Source organism: Canis lupus, chromosome 12, assembly GCF_048164855.1.
Source record: "Canis lupus baileyi chromosome 12, mCanLup2.hap1, whole genome shotgun sequence".
Taxonomy (NCBI): domain Eukaryota; kingdom Metazoa; phylum Chordata; class Mammalia; order Carnivora; family Canidae; genus Canis; species Canis lupus.
The window spans coordinates 63078284-63096233 of NC_132849.1; the positions used below are offsets into that span (position 1 = coordinate 63078284).

Sequence of the window (17950 nt, forward strand, 5' to 3'; positions counted from 1 at the left end):
CTATGCTTCGTCTTCAGCAGTCGTGCAGCTACATTTCTCAACGACCAGCATTCCCCATCTATCCTGGCATTCTGGTCAGCTTTTTTTTAATATATAGAATTTATTTATTCATGAGAGACACAGAGAGAGGCAGAGACACAGGCAGAGGGAGAAGCAGGCTCCCTGCAGGGACCCTGACGCGGGACTCGATCCTGGGACCCTGGGGTCACACCCTGAGCCCAAGGCAGACACTCAACCACTGAGCCACCCAGGCCTCCCTGGTCATCTTTGTTCTTATAATTGGCAACTGTTGCATTAATTTCTAACAAATGCATTCTAAGTCAACTGAGTCTTTATAAGAGTTTTAGATGGATTTGAGAATATTCTACTTCCAAGTTTTCACAGCAGGCAGATTTTGCAGGTAACACATCTAAAATGAAAGCATTTCTCCTTGGCCACCTTCAAGTATGCTTATTCCTTAACACACTAGTTTCAAAAGCAAGTGTTTCCTCACAGAATGCTAAGCATTTCTTTTCTTGGGACATGGACTTTTTATTCTAGTGTCTACTAGATATATAACCAACAGCCACTTGGCATAATAGAAAAATCAAAATTCAGAATATTGTTTAAAAAGAAAAATGCGGGCAGCCCAGGGGGCTCAGCGGTTTAGTGCCGCCTTCAGCCCAGGCCAGGATCCTGGAGATCCGTGATTGAGTCCCACGTCCGGCTCCCTGCGTGGAGCCTGCTTCTCCCTCTGCCTGGGTCTCTGCCTCTCTCTCTCATGAATAAATAAAAATATAAATAAATAAATAAATAAATAAATAAATAAATAAATAAATAATAAATAAATAAATAAATAAACTAAAAAGAAAGATGCCTTGGGGCATCTGGGTGCTTCAGTCCATGAAGCAGCTGCCTCAGCTCAGGTCATGATCTCAGGGTCCTGGGACCGAGCTCCATGTCGGGCTTCCTGCTCAGTGGGAAGCCTGCTTCTCTCTCTACCCCTACCCCCTGCTCACTCTCTCTCAAATAAATGAACAAAATCTTCTAAAGAAAAATGGCTGGGATGCCTGAGTGGCTTAGTGGTTGAGCATCTGCCTTTGACTCAGGTCATGATCCCCGCGTCCAGCTCCCTGCATGGAGCCTGCTTCTCCCTCTGTCTGTGTCTCTGCCTCTCTCTGTGTGTCTCTCATGAATAAATAAAATCTTAGAAAGAAAAATGCCTGGGTCCATGTACCTGTAGCCCTTTCTCCCCAGCTTATGGGGCTGGGGCAGCTGAGCCCCAAGGCCTACCACCTGCAGCTTCAGGAAGCACATACTGAAAATCCTCAGCACTAGTCACTTCTTTAAAAAAAATCAGTATCTTGTTTTAGATGCGTTAAGTGATAAAGTCCCATTTCACAGATGAAAAGTACAGGGTGACCGCCAAATACCGTGTCCTCGAGACTACACTCAAGTAAAACTAGGGATCAGCCTATAGCTTCTCACGTTTCTGGGTTTATGTTCATCTGGTTGTTTTCTGAAGACCTAACGGATGCTCAACCTTGTCGGAGGACAGGACGCGGGGAGGCCTCCTGCAAAGGCGCAGAAACACGCAGAAACACGCAAAGAGCTGGCTCGGTGTCCGGGCGGAGGGGAAGGGCCAAAGACAATCCCGCTTTACCTGGCTGGGAGGCCCAGGCAGCAGGAGCCAGGCCGCGGCGGGTGGACTCCTCTGAGGACAGGCGAAGGTCCTGCTGACTGGGGAGGTGGGGGGGGGAGCCCTCCTCCCTCTGACCCAGGGCTCCAGCTCCCAAACGGGGGCAGCATGAGGGCGGGCAGGTCCCCACAGCTAATACACCTGCGTCTGCGCCCCACCAGGCTCACGGCCCCTCTGGGGCTGCCCCGCTCTCGAGCCAGAGCCTCACCTGGCAGGGAGACTCGCCTCCCAGGCTTATTGGGATCCAACCTCTACACAGGACACGTGTAGGGTCAAACACACTCCCCTGGGCTGCTCCAGGGCCCCCACAACCACCTCACCCCTCTTGCCTCAGGTTAGGACCTGAAAACTCCTCGCTCATGCACCACATAGACTAAAACGTCTCATCCTACTCACGCCTCACTGCTCAAGTCCATCTAAAAGGATCGTGAACGCATAAACTCGGGTTGGGAAAGAGGCAGGGGCTGCCATGGGTCCGTCTCCCGGCGACCTAAGTACACTCACGGCTTCTGAACTGTACACTACAAAGGATAAAATGGTAAATTCTGCATGTGTGTCTTTCACAAAAACATTCAGTGAGAACACTACTTCACATTTTGCTCTTGGAAAAAACTTTCTATCACGTAGTTTTCAAAACTGTTCCCGGCCTGATTCCAGGTGCTTCTGTCCAGCTGGACTTTCAGGCAGGCTTCCTGGAGACCAGCATTCGGGTGGAGCACCCACGCTGGCACTAGGATGTAGGCTGTCACCCTCTTGTTCACAGCTCTGGTGCCATGTCCTTTAGGTCGAATTGTCAAAGTGCCCATACTTGGCCGCTTGGGGCAATTTCCTAGGATTATACCTATTAGAACATCCCTGGATACAAGTCTATCCCTCCTGTGCATTAAACTGCACCCTCTCTGTTCACAATCTTCCCGCCCACGCAGGGGCTACTGACACGGACGGCTGTACAACCACATCTCTGAAATTTTGAAAAACACACTAAAACAGAATACTGTGAAAGTTTTATTTAATCATTTTTGTTTACAACTGGAACTCTGGGAACTCAAAGTTAACATCCTTGCCCGTCAACTTCTTATAGACCCCAGAAAAGGTTTCAACCTACGAGGAAAGAAAAGAATTCATCAGACAAAGGCAGAGAATTCCGATTCTGCCCACACTGCAAAACCCAACCTTCCCTCCAAAGGGAAGGGGGTGCGTGTGGTGGCACCCCGAGGGCTGGCGCTCTGCATGCGGACCCTCCTGCAGGGCAGCTGCGCCCTCACCTTGTGCTCCACGTTGTTCTGCTGTGCTTTGTCCAAATGAACCTTTATGAGCCGGCTGCCGTCCAGTTTCACGCGGATTCTCTTGCCCACAATTTCACTTGGGAAAACCAAGTCCTCCAGGATCGCGTCGTGCACCGCTGTCAAAGTGCGGCTGAAAGAATGTGGTGACACAGTAAGAAATCTAGGAAGGCCCGCCCTCCTGAGAGCCCCTTTAAAGTCAAAAGGGTAAACAGCAAACCACAGGTTTCTGAAACCAAAATCACACCAGCTTTCAAGAGACTGCATCGGAGCCACTGCCAAACTAGACAGGGTGGCCAACACCCTAGTGAGGTACTTCCAAGACCCTATGAGCCATACACACCCCAGGCCATTCCAGGTGATCATCTCCAGGGAACGGGGGATCGAGGTCTCAGGTTTACCTTCACTCGACTTCTTGACTAAACCGCTGCAGCAGCCGCTCTACTCCTCACTCATCTCCAAAACCATCCCTCTCCAATGTTGTCAAGTTAATCTAAAAACCTATACGATCCCACAACTTTTACTAGGAAAAGCTCCTTTGAGAGCGCTCCACAGCTCCCAAAATACCTGCACGCGCGCTCCTCGTTCTCTAGGATGGGATGGAGCACTGCCCTATCACCAACTCCGGGAGGACAGCCCCTCCTGGGCCCCCATCTTCACCCCGTCACACAACGTGAGGCCGTGACCTCACCCTCCTGGTAGCACTTCGAGTTCACAACCTAACTGGCTGCCCGACAGCGACACGGTTCGACGACGAACTCCAGGCCTCTTGGGGATCTGCCGTGTACCCCGGGAGGCCAAGGAGAGGGAGCAGAGATAGTTGTTCCCAGTGTTACAGAGCTCCCCTGCATGCAGCAGGAGTGCGTCCAGGCCGCCTTAGCCTCAGCAAATGGGATACTAAGCTCCATTCATCGAAGTTCCCACACAAAGCACACGTGGCAGGGCTCCCGACGCCTGCTCTGGGGCTGCAGAGCAAGCTTAAGGGAATCCACTTCCCATTCCCAAGGCCTTCGTCACCTTCCAGAAAGCAAACGACACAGGTGGCCCAACGGATCACTGCTACCCAGTAATCCAGCCTCCTCCTCCAGCACTAGGAAGGCACATGAATGGAAAGTTTGTCAACTGTGTCCTTTACAACAAATCAGAATGGCATCAAAGCCAGCTGTGGCGCATTCTCTCAGATGCCAACATCGCCGCTTACAAGAGGGAGCGATGGGAATGCAGCTATGCCTCAGAGAAAAGGAACGGAAACCCTGCTACAGACTAGACACCAAAAAAAGTCACTCTCGGGGTTTCATCTGTGTAGAAAGCCAAGTCCTATGGAAGGAAAGGCAGTGGGAAGCGGCGGCACCACCACGCCTGCCGCCCAGACCCTGGCAGTCAACAGAAGGCCTCGGATATGGACATTAGGTCGCCAGGAACACAGCGAAGTCATCACCTGAGAAAACGTGGAGAACACGCATGGGAGGAGGGACAACTGGGGCTGCCGATGGGGGGCCGTCCTTCATGCTCAAGTACACACTCAGGCTCCAACAGACTAGATGCCCTTGGTGACCTCCTGTATTTCGTGTCTCACAAACTGCACACCACCGAAACAATCCCTCAATTCTTACTGCTCCAACTGCCCATGAAAAGGTTCAGCGCACGGAGCCGTTCGTCTCAAGCTCCAGAACCCTGCACCTGCCCTTCCAGCCTCCCCTCCACTCCTCTCCACAGCAACATTGGCCCGCTGGTGACCCGGCACGACCTCCCGGCGGATGACAAGCCCCAGAATCGCCATCACTGGCTGCAATCGCATTCTCCAAGCCTCGCGTCTCTCCTCACCCCTTCAGGAATAAAGGGCAGACTCCATGAGCGGGCTGCCTGCCTGGCAGTCAGACACCACACTGTTCTTCCCAAACCGGTCCCTGGGGCAGGGCCTGCGGGGGTCCAGTAACCCCACACCTCGGCCCAGAGCAAGGAGTCAACAAGGCGCACGGAGTTCACGCCAGACACCCTGAAAGCCCAACCAGCTCAGAGCACACGTCCACCAGCGTCCACGACTGCAGCAACGTGTCACCCGTCCTGTCAGCACCAGAGAAATCCACCTCATTTCTTAACCTTAATTCACAGTAAAACATGAAATACAGAGCCTCCCAGCACCCCTGAGCCACCCCAACAACGCCCCCGCTGCTCCTCGCCCCGCCCACAGAAGGGGAGGCACAGTCTCATCTTCTGCGACAGCAGGGACCTAGGTCTGTACCACTGTGTCAACACGCCGAGCTCTTGCCTCCAGAACTAACTTCAGAACGCTTGCAGTAATCACAGAAGAACCAGCTGCTCAGTAAAAAGTGCCACAAAGTCTTCCTAAACAATCAGTGTTTAGTTTCGGAAACCTACCACAATTACAAAACTACGTGAATCAACGGCGCTTAACAAACAGGCCACAGTACGGGTTTTTTTAAAGTAGGCTCCCCACGGGGCAGCACTCCCGCGGCGATCAGCGGTCCGCGCCCCCGCCCTCCGCAGGGAGGGCGCCCAGGCACTCACCTCCTCGGGCGCTTTTGCTTATTTTTTGTACGGCTTTTTCGAGTTGGCTTGGGCAGAATTCTCCTCTGTGAGAGAGAAATGACGTTGGAGAAAGAAAAACTTTAAGCGGGCAGGAAACTGTCAAGCTGCTTTAAAAACAACAAAAAAGGCAAGAGAATCCATTCGGGACTCGTGGAAGTCCAGCAACCCAGAGCAAAGCGGCCCGAGTCCGAGTCGCGCGTCGGTGCGCGCCGGTTCCTGCCTCCACCACGGCCGCCACCGCGGCGGTTGCCACAGGGAGCCCCTCACAGGGAGCCCCTCACGTCGCCGTCGAGGCGCGCCCTCGGCCGCCCTCAGCTGTTCCCCCAAGCGCGGCGAGAAGCCCCGACACCTGAGCAATGAACACCACGTGCTTCCCGCTGAACTTCTTCTCCAACTCCCGCACGAGCCGCACTTGGATTTTCTGGAAAGACTTCAGTTGAGGGACGGGAACGAAGATGATGATGGCTTTGCGGCCGCCGCCAACTTCAATCTCCTGGAGGGGAAGACGCCGACCGCACGCTGACCGCCCCCGCCCCCGCGCCCGCGCCCGCGGCTCGGACACGTGCAGCCCAGCAAGGCCGCCGGAGCCCCCGGGGAGCAAGCGGGCCTCACCTTGGCCGCCGTGATGTTCAGCTCCCTCAGCTGGGCTTTGAGGTCGGAGTTCATCTCCAGCTCCAGGAGAGCCTGGGGGGGGGAGGGGCTCAGCGGACGCGGGGGGGCGGGGGGGCGACCCGCCCACGTGCGCGGCCGCGGACACTCGGGGGCTCCCCGCGCTCGGGCGGCTCCGACCTCCCCCCGCCGGGGCCCGGGGTCGGGGTCGGGGTGGGGGGGACACCCCGCCGGCCCCCCCGCGCCCCCTCACCTGGGAGATGCCGGACTCGAACTCGTCCGGCTTCTCGCCGTTGGGCTTCACGATCTTGGCGCTCGAACTGAACATGGCCTCGTCCTGCGGGCACAGGGCGCCCCAGCTGAGCGGCCGCCGCGGGTGCGGCCCCCGCAGGCCCCGCTCCCCCCGCCCCGAAGCCATCGGGGGGCACCGCCCGGGAAATCGGCCGCATCCCCGCCCGGCGAGCAGCGCCCGCGGACGCTGGGCCGACTCCGAAACCCGTTCTCCTCAGAGTGGGCGGAAAAGTCCGGCGGAGGCCAGGCCGCCGACATACCTGCGTGAGAGCGCCGGCTTAGGAAGAGGCCCGGGTCTCGCGAGAGCTCCTCAAATCCCGGCGGCGGAGCGGAAGAGGCGGGAGCAGGAAGAACCACCGAGGAGCCGTGGGAGCCTAGAGAGCCCCCGGAAGAGGCTCCTCCGCCCTCCGCGTTTCCTGTTCCCGGTGGTTGGCGAGCGTTGCCTGGGGCAGCTGCGGAAGTTCCGGGCCGGAGCCGGGCGGCCGGGGCCCGCGAGAAGCAACTCCGCCCCGAGGAGAGGACTTGGAAAAACACTTTCCGAACCCGAGGCGGCGTCTCGCTTCCCCGCGGAAGCCGGGGGAAAGGAGCGGGCTCGGATTCCGGGTGTGCCCAGAGGCCCCGGCGGCACGACGTGCGGTAGCGCCGCGGAAGCCAAGCGCTTTACGACTAGATGTGCTTTCCGGGCCGTAAACACTTAGCCCTCGGGTCGGGTCCGCGGGCGGGGTCTGGCGGATGGGGGGTGTCTCGGGGAGTGGGGAGCTCGGGGTTCCCGAGGTGGGCGGGGGCTGGGCAGCCGGGGTAACGGGCGGGGGATGGACGGCTGGCTTAACGGGCGACGGGGTGGACGGCGGGGTAACGGGCTGGGAGGGATGGACGGCGGGGGTAACGGGCTGGGGGGTGGACGGCGGGGGTAACGGGCTGGGGGGTGGGCGGCGGGGGTAACGGGCTGGGAGGGATGGACGGCGGGGGTAACGGGCGGGGGGGTGGACGGCGGGGGTAACGGGCGGGGGGGTGGACGGCGGGGGTAACGGGCTGGGGGGTGGACGGCGGGGGTAACGGGCTGGGGGGTGGACGGCGGGGGTAACGGGCTGGGAGGGATGGACGGCGGGGGTAACGGGCTGGGAGGGATGGACGGCGGGGTAACGGGCTGGGAGGGATGGACGGCGGGGGTAACGGGCTGGGGGGTGGACGGCGGGGGTAACGGGCTGGGGGGTGGGCGGCGGGGGTAACGGCCTGGGGGGTGGACGGCGGGGGTAACGGGCTGGGGGGTGGGCGGCGGGGGTAACGGGCTGGGGGGTGGACGGCGGGGGTAACGGGCTGGGGGGTGGGCGGCGGGGGTAACGGGCTGGGGGGTGGACGGCGGGGGTAACGGGCTGGGAGGGATGGACGGCGGGGGTAACGGGCGGGGGGGTGGACGGCGGGGTAACGGGCTGGGAGGGGTGGACGGCGGGGTAACGGGCTGGGAGGGGTGGACGGCGGGGGTAACGGGTTGAGGGCTAGACAGCCAGGGTTAATGGACAGGGTACTGGGCTTGGGGTCAGGGGGGGACAGGGCGGGTTGGTAACAGGCTGGGGCAGGGGTGGGCCCCCGAGGTGGTTTTCCCAGTGGGGCAGAGCCTGACCTGAAAGCCAGCACAGTTGGTGACAGTATGGCAACAGTAGCACAATACAGAAAACTACAGATCAGTGACAGTGGGTGACAGTGGGTGATGGCACAGAGCTACCGCGGGGGGACCAAGGCCCGTGTGCTGCAGAAGTGCCCACGTCTGTCCCAAGCTGTGGGTTCAAGGTCCCGTGTAGAGGTCGACTCCCCTGCCCTCGAGAGGAAGCGGAAACACAGTTCACAGTAACACCCATGCTCCTACTCGGCTAGTGCTGAGCCAGGTGCTGGTGGTTGTGGGACGCAGAGTCTGTCCTCAGGGAGATACCTGGGGTGAGGAAGACCTCCGTAAACGGTGCAAGTGTGTAAGGACGAATGATGCGGAAGACCGAAGTAAAGTGAGTAAGGGTGACGTGGAAGTGTTGGGGTCTGCGGCCCAGGGCCAAGAAAGAACTCTTGAGGCCTCTGATGCCAAAAGGTGGTTTTAGTGAAACTCAGGCAAGATCCCCCGGGCAGAAGGAGCTGTGCTGAGGTCCTGAGGGGCTGGCTTTCTACTTTGGGGGGGGGGGGCAGCACAGACCTCCAACGGTGTTTTCCAGGATCCTGAGGGGCTACCTGGTTGGGAGAAGGTCACTGTTAGTGTTTAGTGTCAGCTCAGTCATGAGACCCCTCAGAGGGGTATCTGTGGGGCGTGTGTTGGGGGATGAGCGCCCACCTGCATCTGGGGGGTAGAGACCGGAGGTTTCCAAAGGATCCTGGGGTTCGGGATGACATTGCCTCTTGCCCTTAGCAAGTGTCCACATGGGGGCATCCCAGCCCCCAAGGAAGGTCAGTCTGCAACCTGCTTCAGGGACTTTGACATTTGGCTTAGGGAGGAAATTTTAAGTTTTCTTTTGCCTTTGCTTCCCACATCCAAGGGGACCAGGAGGATTCATGCATTAGAGGTCGGGGGAGTGTTTGGAAGAGAGGTAGGAGCTATGCCCCGGGGAGAGGAGCGTTCCAGGCAGGGGCAACTTGTGCTGGACACTCTGGCTGCGGCCACGGGATTTAATCTGGGTGTTCAGTGTCCTCACCTATCAGGTTCGACTGTCACTGTCCCGACGGACCAAGCATGGAGAGGTGCTGACAGTATTACGCTAGGCCATCCCTAAGATTTCTGTCCATCTTTGCTAAGCTGCAGTGGTGTTCATCTCAGATTTCTAAAGTAGGTGTGTTTTGCTAATGCTAAAAAAAAAAAAAAAAAAAAAAATTAAAGGCCAGTATCTCCTTGGAAAATTAAGAGTCAACTTGACACTTACTCCAGAAGGAAAGAAAAGTATAGCTGCTCCTCTGATCTTACCTGGGCCGCTTGTCCTGAATGCACTTGATGAACCATTTCCGTTTCCGTCCTGTACGTGCCAGGCCTTCGTCCCTGCCCGTTCTGCCAAAGTAGCGCAGCGGGTGGGGGTATTGAAGGACATTCTTGCTGGTTTCTGGTACTTGTTGAACAGGAACGGTCCGAGAGCACAGCTTGCCTCCTCCCCATCTCGGGGAACACGCCGTCCCGTCAGTAGTATGGTGGTAGCATTAGGTTTCTTTGCAGGATGTTCCTTATCGGGTGGAGGAAGATCTCCTCTATCCCCATTTTCCTGACAGTTGTTATCTTGACTGATACTATGTTGGATGCTGTTTATGAATCAATTAACAGGACCATGTGAGGTTTTCCTCTTAACGTGTTTGTTAATCTGGTGAACTATGTTAATTGATTTTCAAGTACTGAGCCCGTCTTGAATCTTTGTGACAAACCCCACTTGGTCATGGAATCGCATTCTCTTTAATGTTGCTGGGTTCCATTTACTAGTATCTTGTTGATGACTTTGTCGCATCTGTGCTCATGAGGGTCACTGATCTGTAGTTTTCTGTATTGTGCTACTTACTGTTGCCTGGTTTGGGTATCAGCCCCACACCAGCATCATGAGAAGTATAGAGCGGTATTCCTTCATCCTCGGTTTCCCTGAAAACATTGTGTAGAATCGTTAATTCTTCAGGCATCTAGTTGAATTTGGCCATGAAATCATCCAGGCCTGAGATTTCCCTTTTTTAGGGGTTTTTAAAATGACAAATTTAACAGTTACAAGGCTATTAAAATGATCTGTTTCGTGTTGGATGAGATTTGGTAGTTTGTGCTCTCAGAGGAGCTGCTCCATTTCATTTAGATTGTTGAATTTATGTGAGTAGAGTTGTTCATCATCATCTCTCACTATCCTTTTTCTGTTCCTATTTATTTATTTATTTATTTATTTATTTATTTATTTATTTTTTATGATAGTCACACAGAGAGAGAGAGAGGCAGAGACACAGGCAGAGGGAGAAGCAGGGAGCCTGACGTGGGATTCGATCCCGGTTCTCCAGGATTGCGCCCTGGGCCAAAGGCAGGCGCTAAACTGCTGCGCCACCCAGGGATCCCCTGTTCCTAACTTTTTAAAGTAGATTTCACAGAGAACTTTCAAATCAACATAGTATCGTAAGCCTGATGGAATATGCTGAATTTTTAAAACTGGGAACCTGAATGAGTCAGGAATGTAATGTGGCCTGTTATTCACTTACTCTTTGACAACTGTTGTGTGTGTATTGTTACGACTCATGACTGCTCAGATCTACTGTTTATCAATCAACCTGCCAGTATTCTGCTTTGATGTTCAGACTGTCTCACTCTGAACAGTTTGGCCAGCAAAACTTGGTGAAGATTTTAAACCATCAGCTCCTTTTAGATGAGTTTCTGTGCCCCATCACCTCCGTTAATCTAACCTCTTGCTTTCTAGCACAAGGTGTTCCAAGCTCATTCTGGACAGTTCTGTCTCAGACATGGGATCCACCTTTTCTCCAAAAAGCCTTGGTTCCTTTTATTGAAAAAATGGTATTGGAGAGCAGAATCTTGGCACAAGGGCACCTCATGGGGATCCTCTTGCCTCCTTGATCTTAGTAACTAGCATGATGATCTTCAGTAGGTGTTCTTAAATTCATATGATTGATTTACTAACCCTCGTGTTTATCTATAAACTTTACAGTCCTTTCTAGGAGAATAAAAAATGCCATAAGTCACAGAATCGACTTACATACCTCTTACATAACAATCTTTTCCTCCGGGATCCCTGGGTGGCTCAGTGGTTTGGTACCTGCCTTCAGCCCAGGGCGTGATGCTGGAGACCTAGGATCAAGACCTACGTCGGGCTCCCTGCTGCGTAGAGTCTGCTTCTCCCTCTGCCTCTGTCTCTGCTTCTCTCTCTGTGTCTCTCATGAATAAAATATTTTAAAAATAATAAAAGAAAAAAATTGTCATGTCCTGAATTCTCCACTATGCATTTGTCATTAAAACACAAAATTATGGAACGCCTTGGTGGCTCAGTGATTGAGCATCTGCCTATGGCTCTGGTCATGACCCCGGGGTCCTGGGATCGAGTCCTATATCAGGCTCCCTGCGAGGAGCCAGCTTCTCCCTCTGCCTGTGTCTCTGCCTCTCTGTTTCTCTGTTTTTATTTATTAAAAAATAAAATTTTTTAAAAAAATACAAAAAAGGGATCCCTGGGTGGCGCAGCGGTTTAGCACCTGCCTTTGGCCCAGGGCGCGATCCTGGAGACCCAGGATCGAATCCCACGTCGGGCTCCTGGTGCATGAAGCCTGCTTCTCCCTCTGCCTGTGTCTCTGCCTCTCTCTCTCACTGTGTGCCTATCATAAATAAATAAAAAATTAAAAAAAAAATACAAAAAAATTATATTCTTTAAAAATCAATGTTTCTGGGGTGCCTGTGTGGCATGTGCCTTTGGCTCAGGCCATAATCTCAGGGTCCTGGGATCAATCCCCACGTGGGGCTCCCTGCTCAGCGGGGAATCTGCTTATCCTTCTGTCCTCTGCCTGCCACTCCCCTGCTTGTGCTCGCACTCTCTCTGCCAAGTAAAAGATCTTTGGGGGGAAAAAAATCAGCGTTTCTCCAGCTTAACGTGCAAAGGAATCACCTAGTGATCACTGTAAAAATGCAGATTCTGATTCAGACGTTCTGGGCTGGGCTCAATATTTTCTAGTTCTAACTTGCTCCCAAGGACACCCATGAGACTGGTCCAGGGACCAAACTGAGTGACAAGATCCCAGATGTAGAGAGGACTTACAAAGTAACAGGAAACTAAGAAAGCTCCCTTACAGCATGAAGGTAATGAATTACAGAATCTACGGTTTTATCCTGGAGGGACCAAGAGACCCAACCTGGGTAGTTCTGGCCCAGGAGAGAGTACCGTTGGGGTGGGGTTGCCGTTAGCCTAGATCTGTTCTCATTCTCTCTATATACATACATATGGTGTAAAGTCCCCTATTACAAAGGACCCTATGCCGGGAACGTACAATGTCCGCGCCCAAGGCAGAAAGCTAGAGGTCCCACAGAGGGACCCCAGACTGCAGAGCCCTTCCTTCCACACCACTGCTCCTGGTGGTAACGATTAAGGGGCAGGAGGAGAGTTACTGCAGAGTCCTTGCACATAAAACAAATTTATGGACCTGTCTGGCCGATCAAGAATTAATGGATTGGATTTAGCAAAAGGTTGTCTCTCTCCCCTCCACTTACAGCTGCCAGGTTTTTATGATTATTATTACACAGTGGCCAGTAGGGAGCAGGGGGATGAAACGAAGGTGCAAGCCTGCGGTGAATGTGGAAATCGACTGCGTGTAATGAAGCAAGGTCACTGGCTTCTACTGGAAGGTTTCAAAGTCACTCTTCCAGTATAACTATCTGATCTGTAGACACGGGTGATCCATCATATCAGGTGGATGAAAGGTGTCTGCTCAAATATTAATATTTAAGATATAGAGAATTCACTTGATTTTTATTATACATAAATGGATAATTTGCTCATCTTCAATATATTTCATCAAAAGCAACACCATTGTCTCCTGAATCTTCACGAAACATGCACAGGATGAAAAGTAACGTGACATGGGGAACACGCTGTGTGTCAGGCCAGATTAGAGGCTGCACACGGCTGTGTCCACAGCTGCCACACACGCCGTCCTTTTCTCCAGTTTCCAATGAGAGAACAGAGACCTCAGCGACACACCAGATTTACATGGCCATGGGTCGTAGAGCTGGAACCTAGAGCGCGTGTGAGCTGCCTGGGTCAGGGCGCGGGGACAGCAGGAGAGCTGGGGGGGTGGTGCACACACGGGCTGGTACCCCTGGGTCCTCCAGCGGGCTCATCCCGTGCACCCCCGAGGTCCACACCCAGTGTGCTGAGTCAGCACCCCAGAACCCCACCCCCCAGCCAAGGGCCTCCCATCCCCCACCGAGGTCAGGGCAGCTGATTGATGGAGCACCAGAGCTCTGCAGGCCTGATGCCCCTCAGGTATCACACTTTGCTGGGATTGTTCTTGGTGACGGGTCACCTTTAGGTCAATAACAGAAGTCCATTGTCTGTGGAAGGCTGCAGCTGAGATGCCCTTGGCTGGGTAATCATGTTCCTGGGGCTACGCGGGGGCATTTTCTACAGCTCTTCAGGCTGAGGGGGCCAGGCTGGGATGATGCCCCAGGACCAGGAGGAAGCTGGAGTGCCCGTGTTAGGGGCCACTGGGGGGGGGGGCAGGGGCATCCCCAGTATGCTCATGTCAGTGGCTTACCAGCAGCATCATTCTCCAGACAATAAGAGTATTTTCAGGTATAACCGAGTCCTAGTCATCATCACCTTCCTCAGTCACTCTTTTAAAATCAACCATTAACATTTAAAGAGTACATTTCCGTCTCAAAGACATTGTTCAAATTACGTAAAATATTTAATGTAAAAAAAAAAGTCTATTTTTATGTCAGTCACCTCTGCTCCCAACATGGGGCTCGAACTCACAACTCTGAGATCAAGAGTTGCGGGCTCCTGCGCCTGAGCCGGCTGGGGTCCCCTAAAATCTGCTCTTTAACAAAAACATGTCACCTCGTGGCTCTCACTGCCATTTCACCATCTAATTCATAACACAAACGACCACAGGGAATGACAGAGAGAGGTGTTGTGAGTTCCAATCCGATGTCTTCCTCTTCACAGTCACGGAGATGCCACGGTCGGCTTCCCACCCCCCTGCCACTGCTCCCACTCCCCTGCCCCAGACTCCTCCTTGCTGCTAGTCACCGCTGCAGACAACAGCAGGAAGGTTGGGGACCGAGTGCCAGTCCGACACCTAACTAGATGACGTGGGGCGAGCCACTAAGGCTCCTGAAGCCGGTTTCATCTGTCAAATAACCTGAGGTGGGCCTGTTGACCTCCCAGGACTGGGGTGGGAGGCGACAGTGGGGAGTGTCCTCACACCAGAGTGTGCTGCGGAGCCCCCCGGGGGGCTTGCTAAAACACAAACTGCTGGGTACCCCCTCACCCCTGCGGAGTTCAGGCCCTGCAGAGGTGCAGCGGAACTCCCCTTCCAAGTCCCCAGGGGATGGTTTTGTGGCTGGTCTGAGGACCGCACTTTGAGAACCACGACTTAGGTTTGCCTGGGTGGGTGCCGGCCTGGGGTCTGGGTCCCGGCTGCAGCCCTGCCTGTCTGCACAGGTGTGGGCAAGGCACCCGATCTCTCAGGATCTCACTTTCTCGGAGGTGAACTGGGCGACATTAGTGCGGCATCACCGGCGTCAGTCCTGGCTGTGTGCACGCCATACTCAGCACAGGGCCTAGGACGCCAGGGAAAGGGATTCCGTGCGTCGGTGCCCGGCGGGTGCTAATAAGCACATGTTCCTCCTGAAGCAAGGGGTGGCTTCACAGTTACCTATCCCAAATTGCACATTTTGGGAAATCCTAATGTGTTTTACAGAAGCATGTTACAGACTGGTAGAAACTTTTATTCAAAAAATACAGTTTGCAGGAAGAATGTAAATTGGAATTACAAGGACATTGTTCAAATATATTATTTTTCATGTGTTCCTGTGTTGATCTATAGTTATTTTCTAGGTCAGCAGTTCCTAGGATTTTGACCTCAGGACTCTGAACTTTTAAAAAAGTTATTGAAGACCTTGAAGATTTTTTTTTGGTAGGTTACAACTATTGATATTACACAAAACATAAAATGGAGAATTTCAAATTATTCATTAAAATAATAACCCCCAAAATAAAATAAAAAACCCATTTCAAGTTAATATAAGTAATATATTTTATTAAAAATAACTATATTCCCCCTCAAAGTGAGAAGAGTAGCATTGATTTTGCCTTTTGCAAATGTCAGTGATGTCTTGAGGAAGACCATGTTTACTCCTCTCTTTTCCTTTAAATTTACTGCTTTCTGCAGGCATGTGTAACACACAGAGTATGTGTTTTCATTTTAGTTACTTTTTTTTTTTTTTTTTTTTTTTTACTTTTAGATTTATAAGAATGATGTCCTATCTCCACTTGGAGACTTGCTTTATCCACTTAGTATCATATTACTGACATTCATCCATAATTGTGTGTGTCAAAGAAAGTTCCCTCATTTTGAATGCTGTAGAGTCTCACTGACTTCTGGGCAGTTCTCAGTACCTTACAGAGAATGGGCCAGTTTTTGCTCCGGACAGGGAAAGTCTCAGGCACTTCGAGCCAGAGATTAAAATAGAAAAGCTTTTCAGGGATCCCTGGGTGGCTCAGTGGTTTAGTGCCGCCCTCAATCCAGGGCATGATCCTGGAGACCCGGGATCGAGTCTCACATCAGGCTCCCTGCATGGAGCCTGCTTCTCCCTCGGCATGTGTCTCTGCCTCTCTCTCTCTCTCTTTGTATCTCTCATGAATAAATAAATAAAATCTTTAAAAAAAAACACACTGGAAGAAATATTTTTGGAATTAGAGAAAGCCACATGGGTGATTTCTTTAACATACTCAGATGACTCTAACCTAGAAGTCTATAGGGGTGATGAGTGCCCTGTGATAAAGGACCACGGCCAGCCAGTTTGCGTGGAAAAGCAAGTCCCAAGTAGGTGTGACCCGTGGATCAAGTCAGTGGGAGGGGCAGTAGGTGTCAGGCAGCACTTCTCCAGGAGCCCAGGCTCCTTCTCCCCTAGGGACCACCACGGGCACAGCTGTGGCTATAACCCGTACTACTGTCGTTTCATATCCGACTGACTGTCCCAGCTCCGAGTTTTAAAGTGAAGACTTTTGCTTTTGGCCCACAGCCCTTCATCTGCTTCCACTCAGCTTCCTAATCTGGAACCAGTTCTCCTGGTGCCATCTTTGTTCATAATCTAACCTGTTGTCACCTGGAAAAGGTGAGCTAGTGATGCTTCTGCAGAAAGAAAGTCTAGAAATGAATTTTCCAAGGTCTAGCCTGAGCTCACTCAGAGGCCGCTGGTGCTCCAAAGGCCTTGGGTGAAGACAGAATGAATCACAGTAAAAACGGGGGCTGCAGCCATCCTGAGAGCAGTGGCCAGGGCATCCTGGGTTTCACAGCTACGTGAGAAGAGATTTTACGATCAATCACTCATGATTGTTCAGTGCAATTTAAAAATTTTTCAGCTTATTTTTAATAAGCTTTATACCCAACATGGGGCTCAAACTCACAACCCACAGATCAAGATTCGCAAGCTCTTTGGACTGAGCCAGCCAGGAGCCCCAAGGACAATTATTTAAAGAAACTATCTTGGGGGCACCTGGGTGTTGCCGTTGGTAAGTGTCCAACTCCTGGAATCATCTCAGGTCATGATCTCAAAGTCTTGGGATTGAGCCCCCAGTCCGGGGGCACAAAGTCAGCTTGAGATTCTCTCTCTCCCTGCCCCTCCTGCTTCTGCTCTCTTTCTCTCTAAAATTAAATATTTTTTTTAAAAAAGAAGCTATCTTGAAGTGCAATAAAAATAGGAATGAAGAATGGACTACAGCCAATTTAAATTTAAATTAGGAAAGTTGAAATTTTTTAAATGGATGTTCTTGGGGTTCACAAGCATGACCGCCCCCGACCCCTGCAAGGCCTGCCTTCCCCTTTGCTGTTGGTCTTCCTTCTCCGCCTAATGCGCGTGACTGAACTCTCTGCCCCTCAAGCCGGCGCCCCCGCCCCCAGGCAGTCACTCCCCCGGGTCCCCCGCCCTCCTCGAACAGGTGGCTGCGCCCCGCGGTCTGCGGGATCCCGCGCGCATCTCGGCGGCTCCCGGGTGGGCAGCCTGACCCACCTGTGCGAAGCCGGGCCGGGCAGCGCGCGGCAGGTGCCACGGGCCTCGCCAGCCGAACACCTAGAGAAAACTAAAGTCCTTTACAATTAATCTCAAAAGCAAGGCTTCAGTGGACAGGACTTTTCAAAGAAGGTGCTTTGCTTACAGAGCAAAAAGTCAGATACCGCGCAGAATTCTGACGAATTGCCTTTACAGCTAAATTTTCTGTCTGGTTCCAGGGCATTAGGTACCGGACACCCTGCGGGTCACGCACCCACGTGGGGGGGCGCCGCCCTTCCTCGGCCTCAGCTCTTTCTCGGCGCGGAATGCCAGTCCTTCCCGCCCCTACGGCAGTTAGGGGGCAAGTCACCTCTTCCTAAGGCTGGACGGCCCTGAGCACACGGGGGACCCTGGACAGCCCCCCAAGGCTGAGAGGCCCAAGAGGAGCGAGAGGAGGGGCCTCTTGAGGTCTCGCCCACCCACGCAGCCCAGACTCCGCCCCTCAAGGCACTGCCCCGCCCACATCACCGCCTAGACCCCGCCCCCAGGGCACTGCCCCGCCCACACCAGGGCCAAGGCCACGCCCCTCTAGGCATTGCCCCGCCCACGTCACCGCCTAGACCCCGCCCCTCGTGGCACCGCCCGCCCAGACCGCCGCCCGGGCCCCGCCCCTCACGCGGCCCCACCCCGCCCTAGTGCCCACCCACCTGCGTAGGTCCCGCCCCACCCGGGACCGCCCAAGCCCGATTTTCTCCCGGATTTCCGGGAAAAGCGCCGGGCGCCAGGCCCCTAGGCCCCGCCCCCAAGCCCGCGGGGATCTGAGTCATCTCCCCGCGCCGCCGC

At 53.6% G+C, this 17950-nt stretch overlaps 1 protein-coding gene and 1 long non-coding RNA gene across 2 annotated transcripts; both read right to left on the bottom strand.

Moving 5' to 3' along the window:
• Positions 1-2670: 2670 nt before the first annotated feature.
• On the bottom strand, positions 2671-7079 carry RPS7 (ribosomal protein S7). The gene is made up of 7 exons (XM_072771237.1): positions 6672-7079; positions 6374-6457; positions 6124-6195; positions 5861-6004; positions 5491-5555; positions 2944-3094; positions 2671-2779 (listed from the first exon to the last, which is right to left on the bottom strand). The coding sequence occupies exons 2-7, from the start codon at positions 6446-6448 to the stop codon at positions 2702-2704; spliced, it is 585 nt and encodes a 194-aa protein (XP_072627338.1). The 5' UTR covers positions 6449-6457; positions 6672-7079; the 3' UTR covers positions 2671-2701.
• Positions 7080-8021: 942 nt separating this feature from the next.
• LOC140601823 (uncharacterized) lies at positions 8022-9250 on the bottom strand. Its single transcript, XR_012004930.1, has 2 exons — positions 8726-9250; positions 8022-8625 (listed from the first exon to the last, which is right to left on the bottom strand). It is a non-coding gene; the product is annotated as an uncharacterized lncRNA (long non-coding RNA).
• Positions 9251-17950: the final 8700 nt, after the last annotated feature.

What these genes read in the sequence shown, in the direction of transcription:
- RPS7 (XM_072771237.1), bottom strand. Translation starts at nt 6,448, where the DNA reads ATGTTCAGTTCGAGCGCCAAGATCGTGAAGCCCAACGGCGAGAAGCCG. An exon ending in TGAACATCACGGCGGCCAAG is followed by an intron (nt 6,005 to 6,123) that starts GTGAGGCCCGCT and finishes CTTCCCCTCCAG; the next exon opens with GAGATTGAAGTTGGCGGCGG. An exon ending in AGAACAACGTGGAGCACAAG is followed by an intron (nt 2,780 to 2,943) that starts GTGAGGGCGCAG and finishes CTTTCCTCGTAG; the next exon opens with GTTGAAACCTTTTCTGGGGT.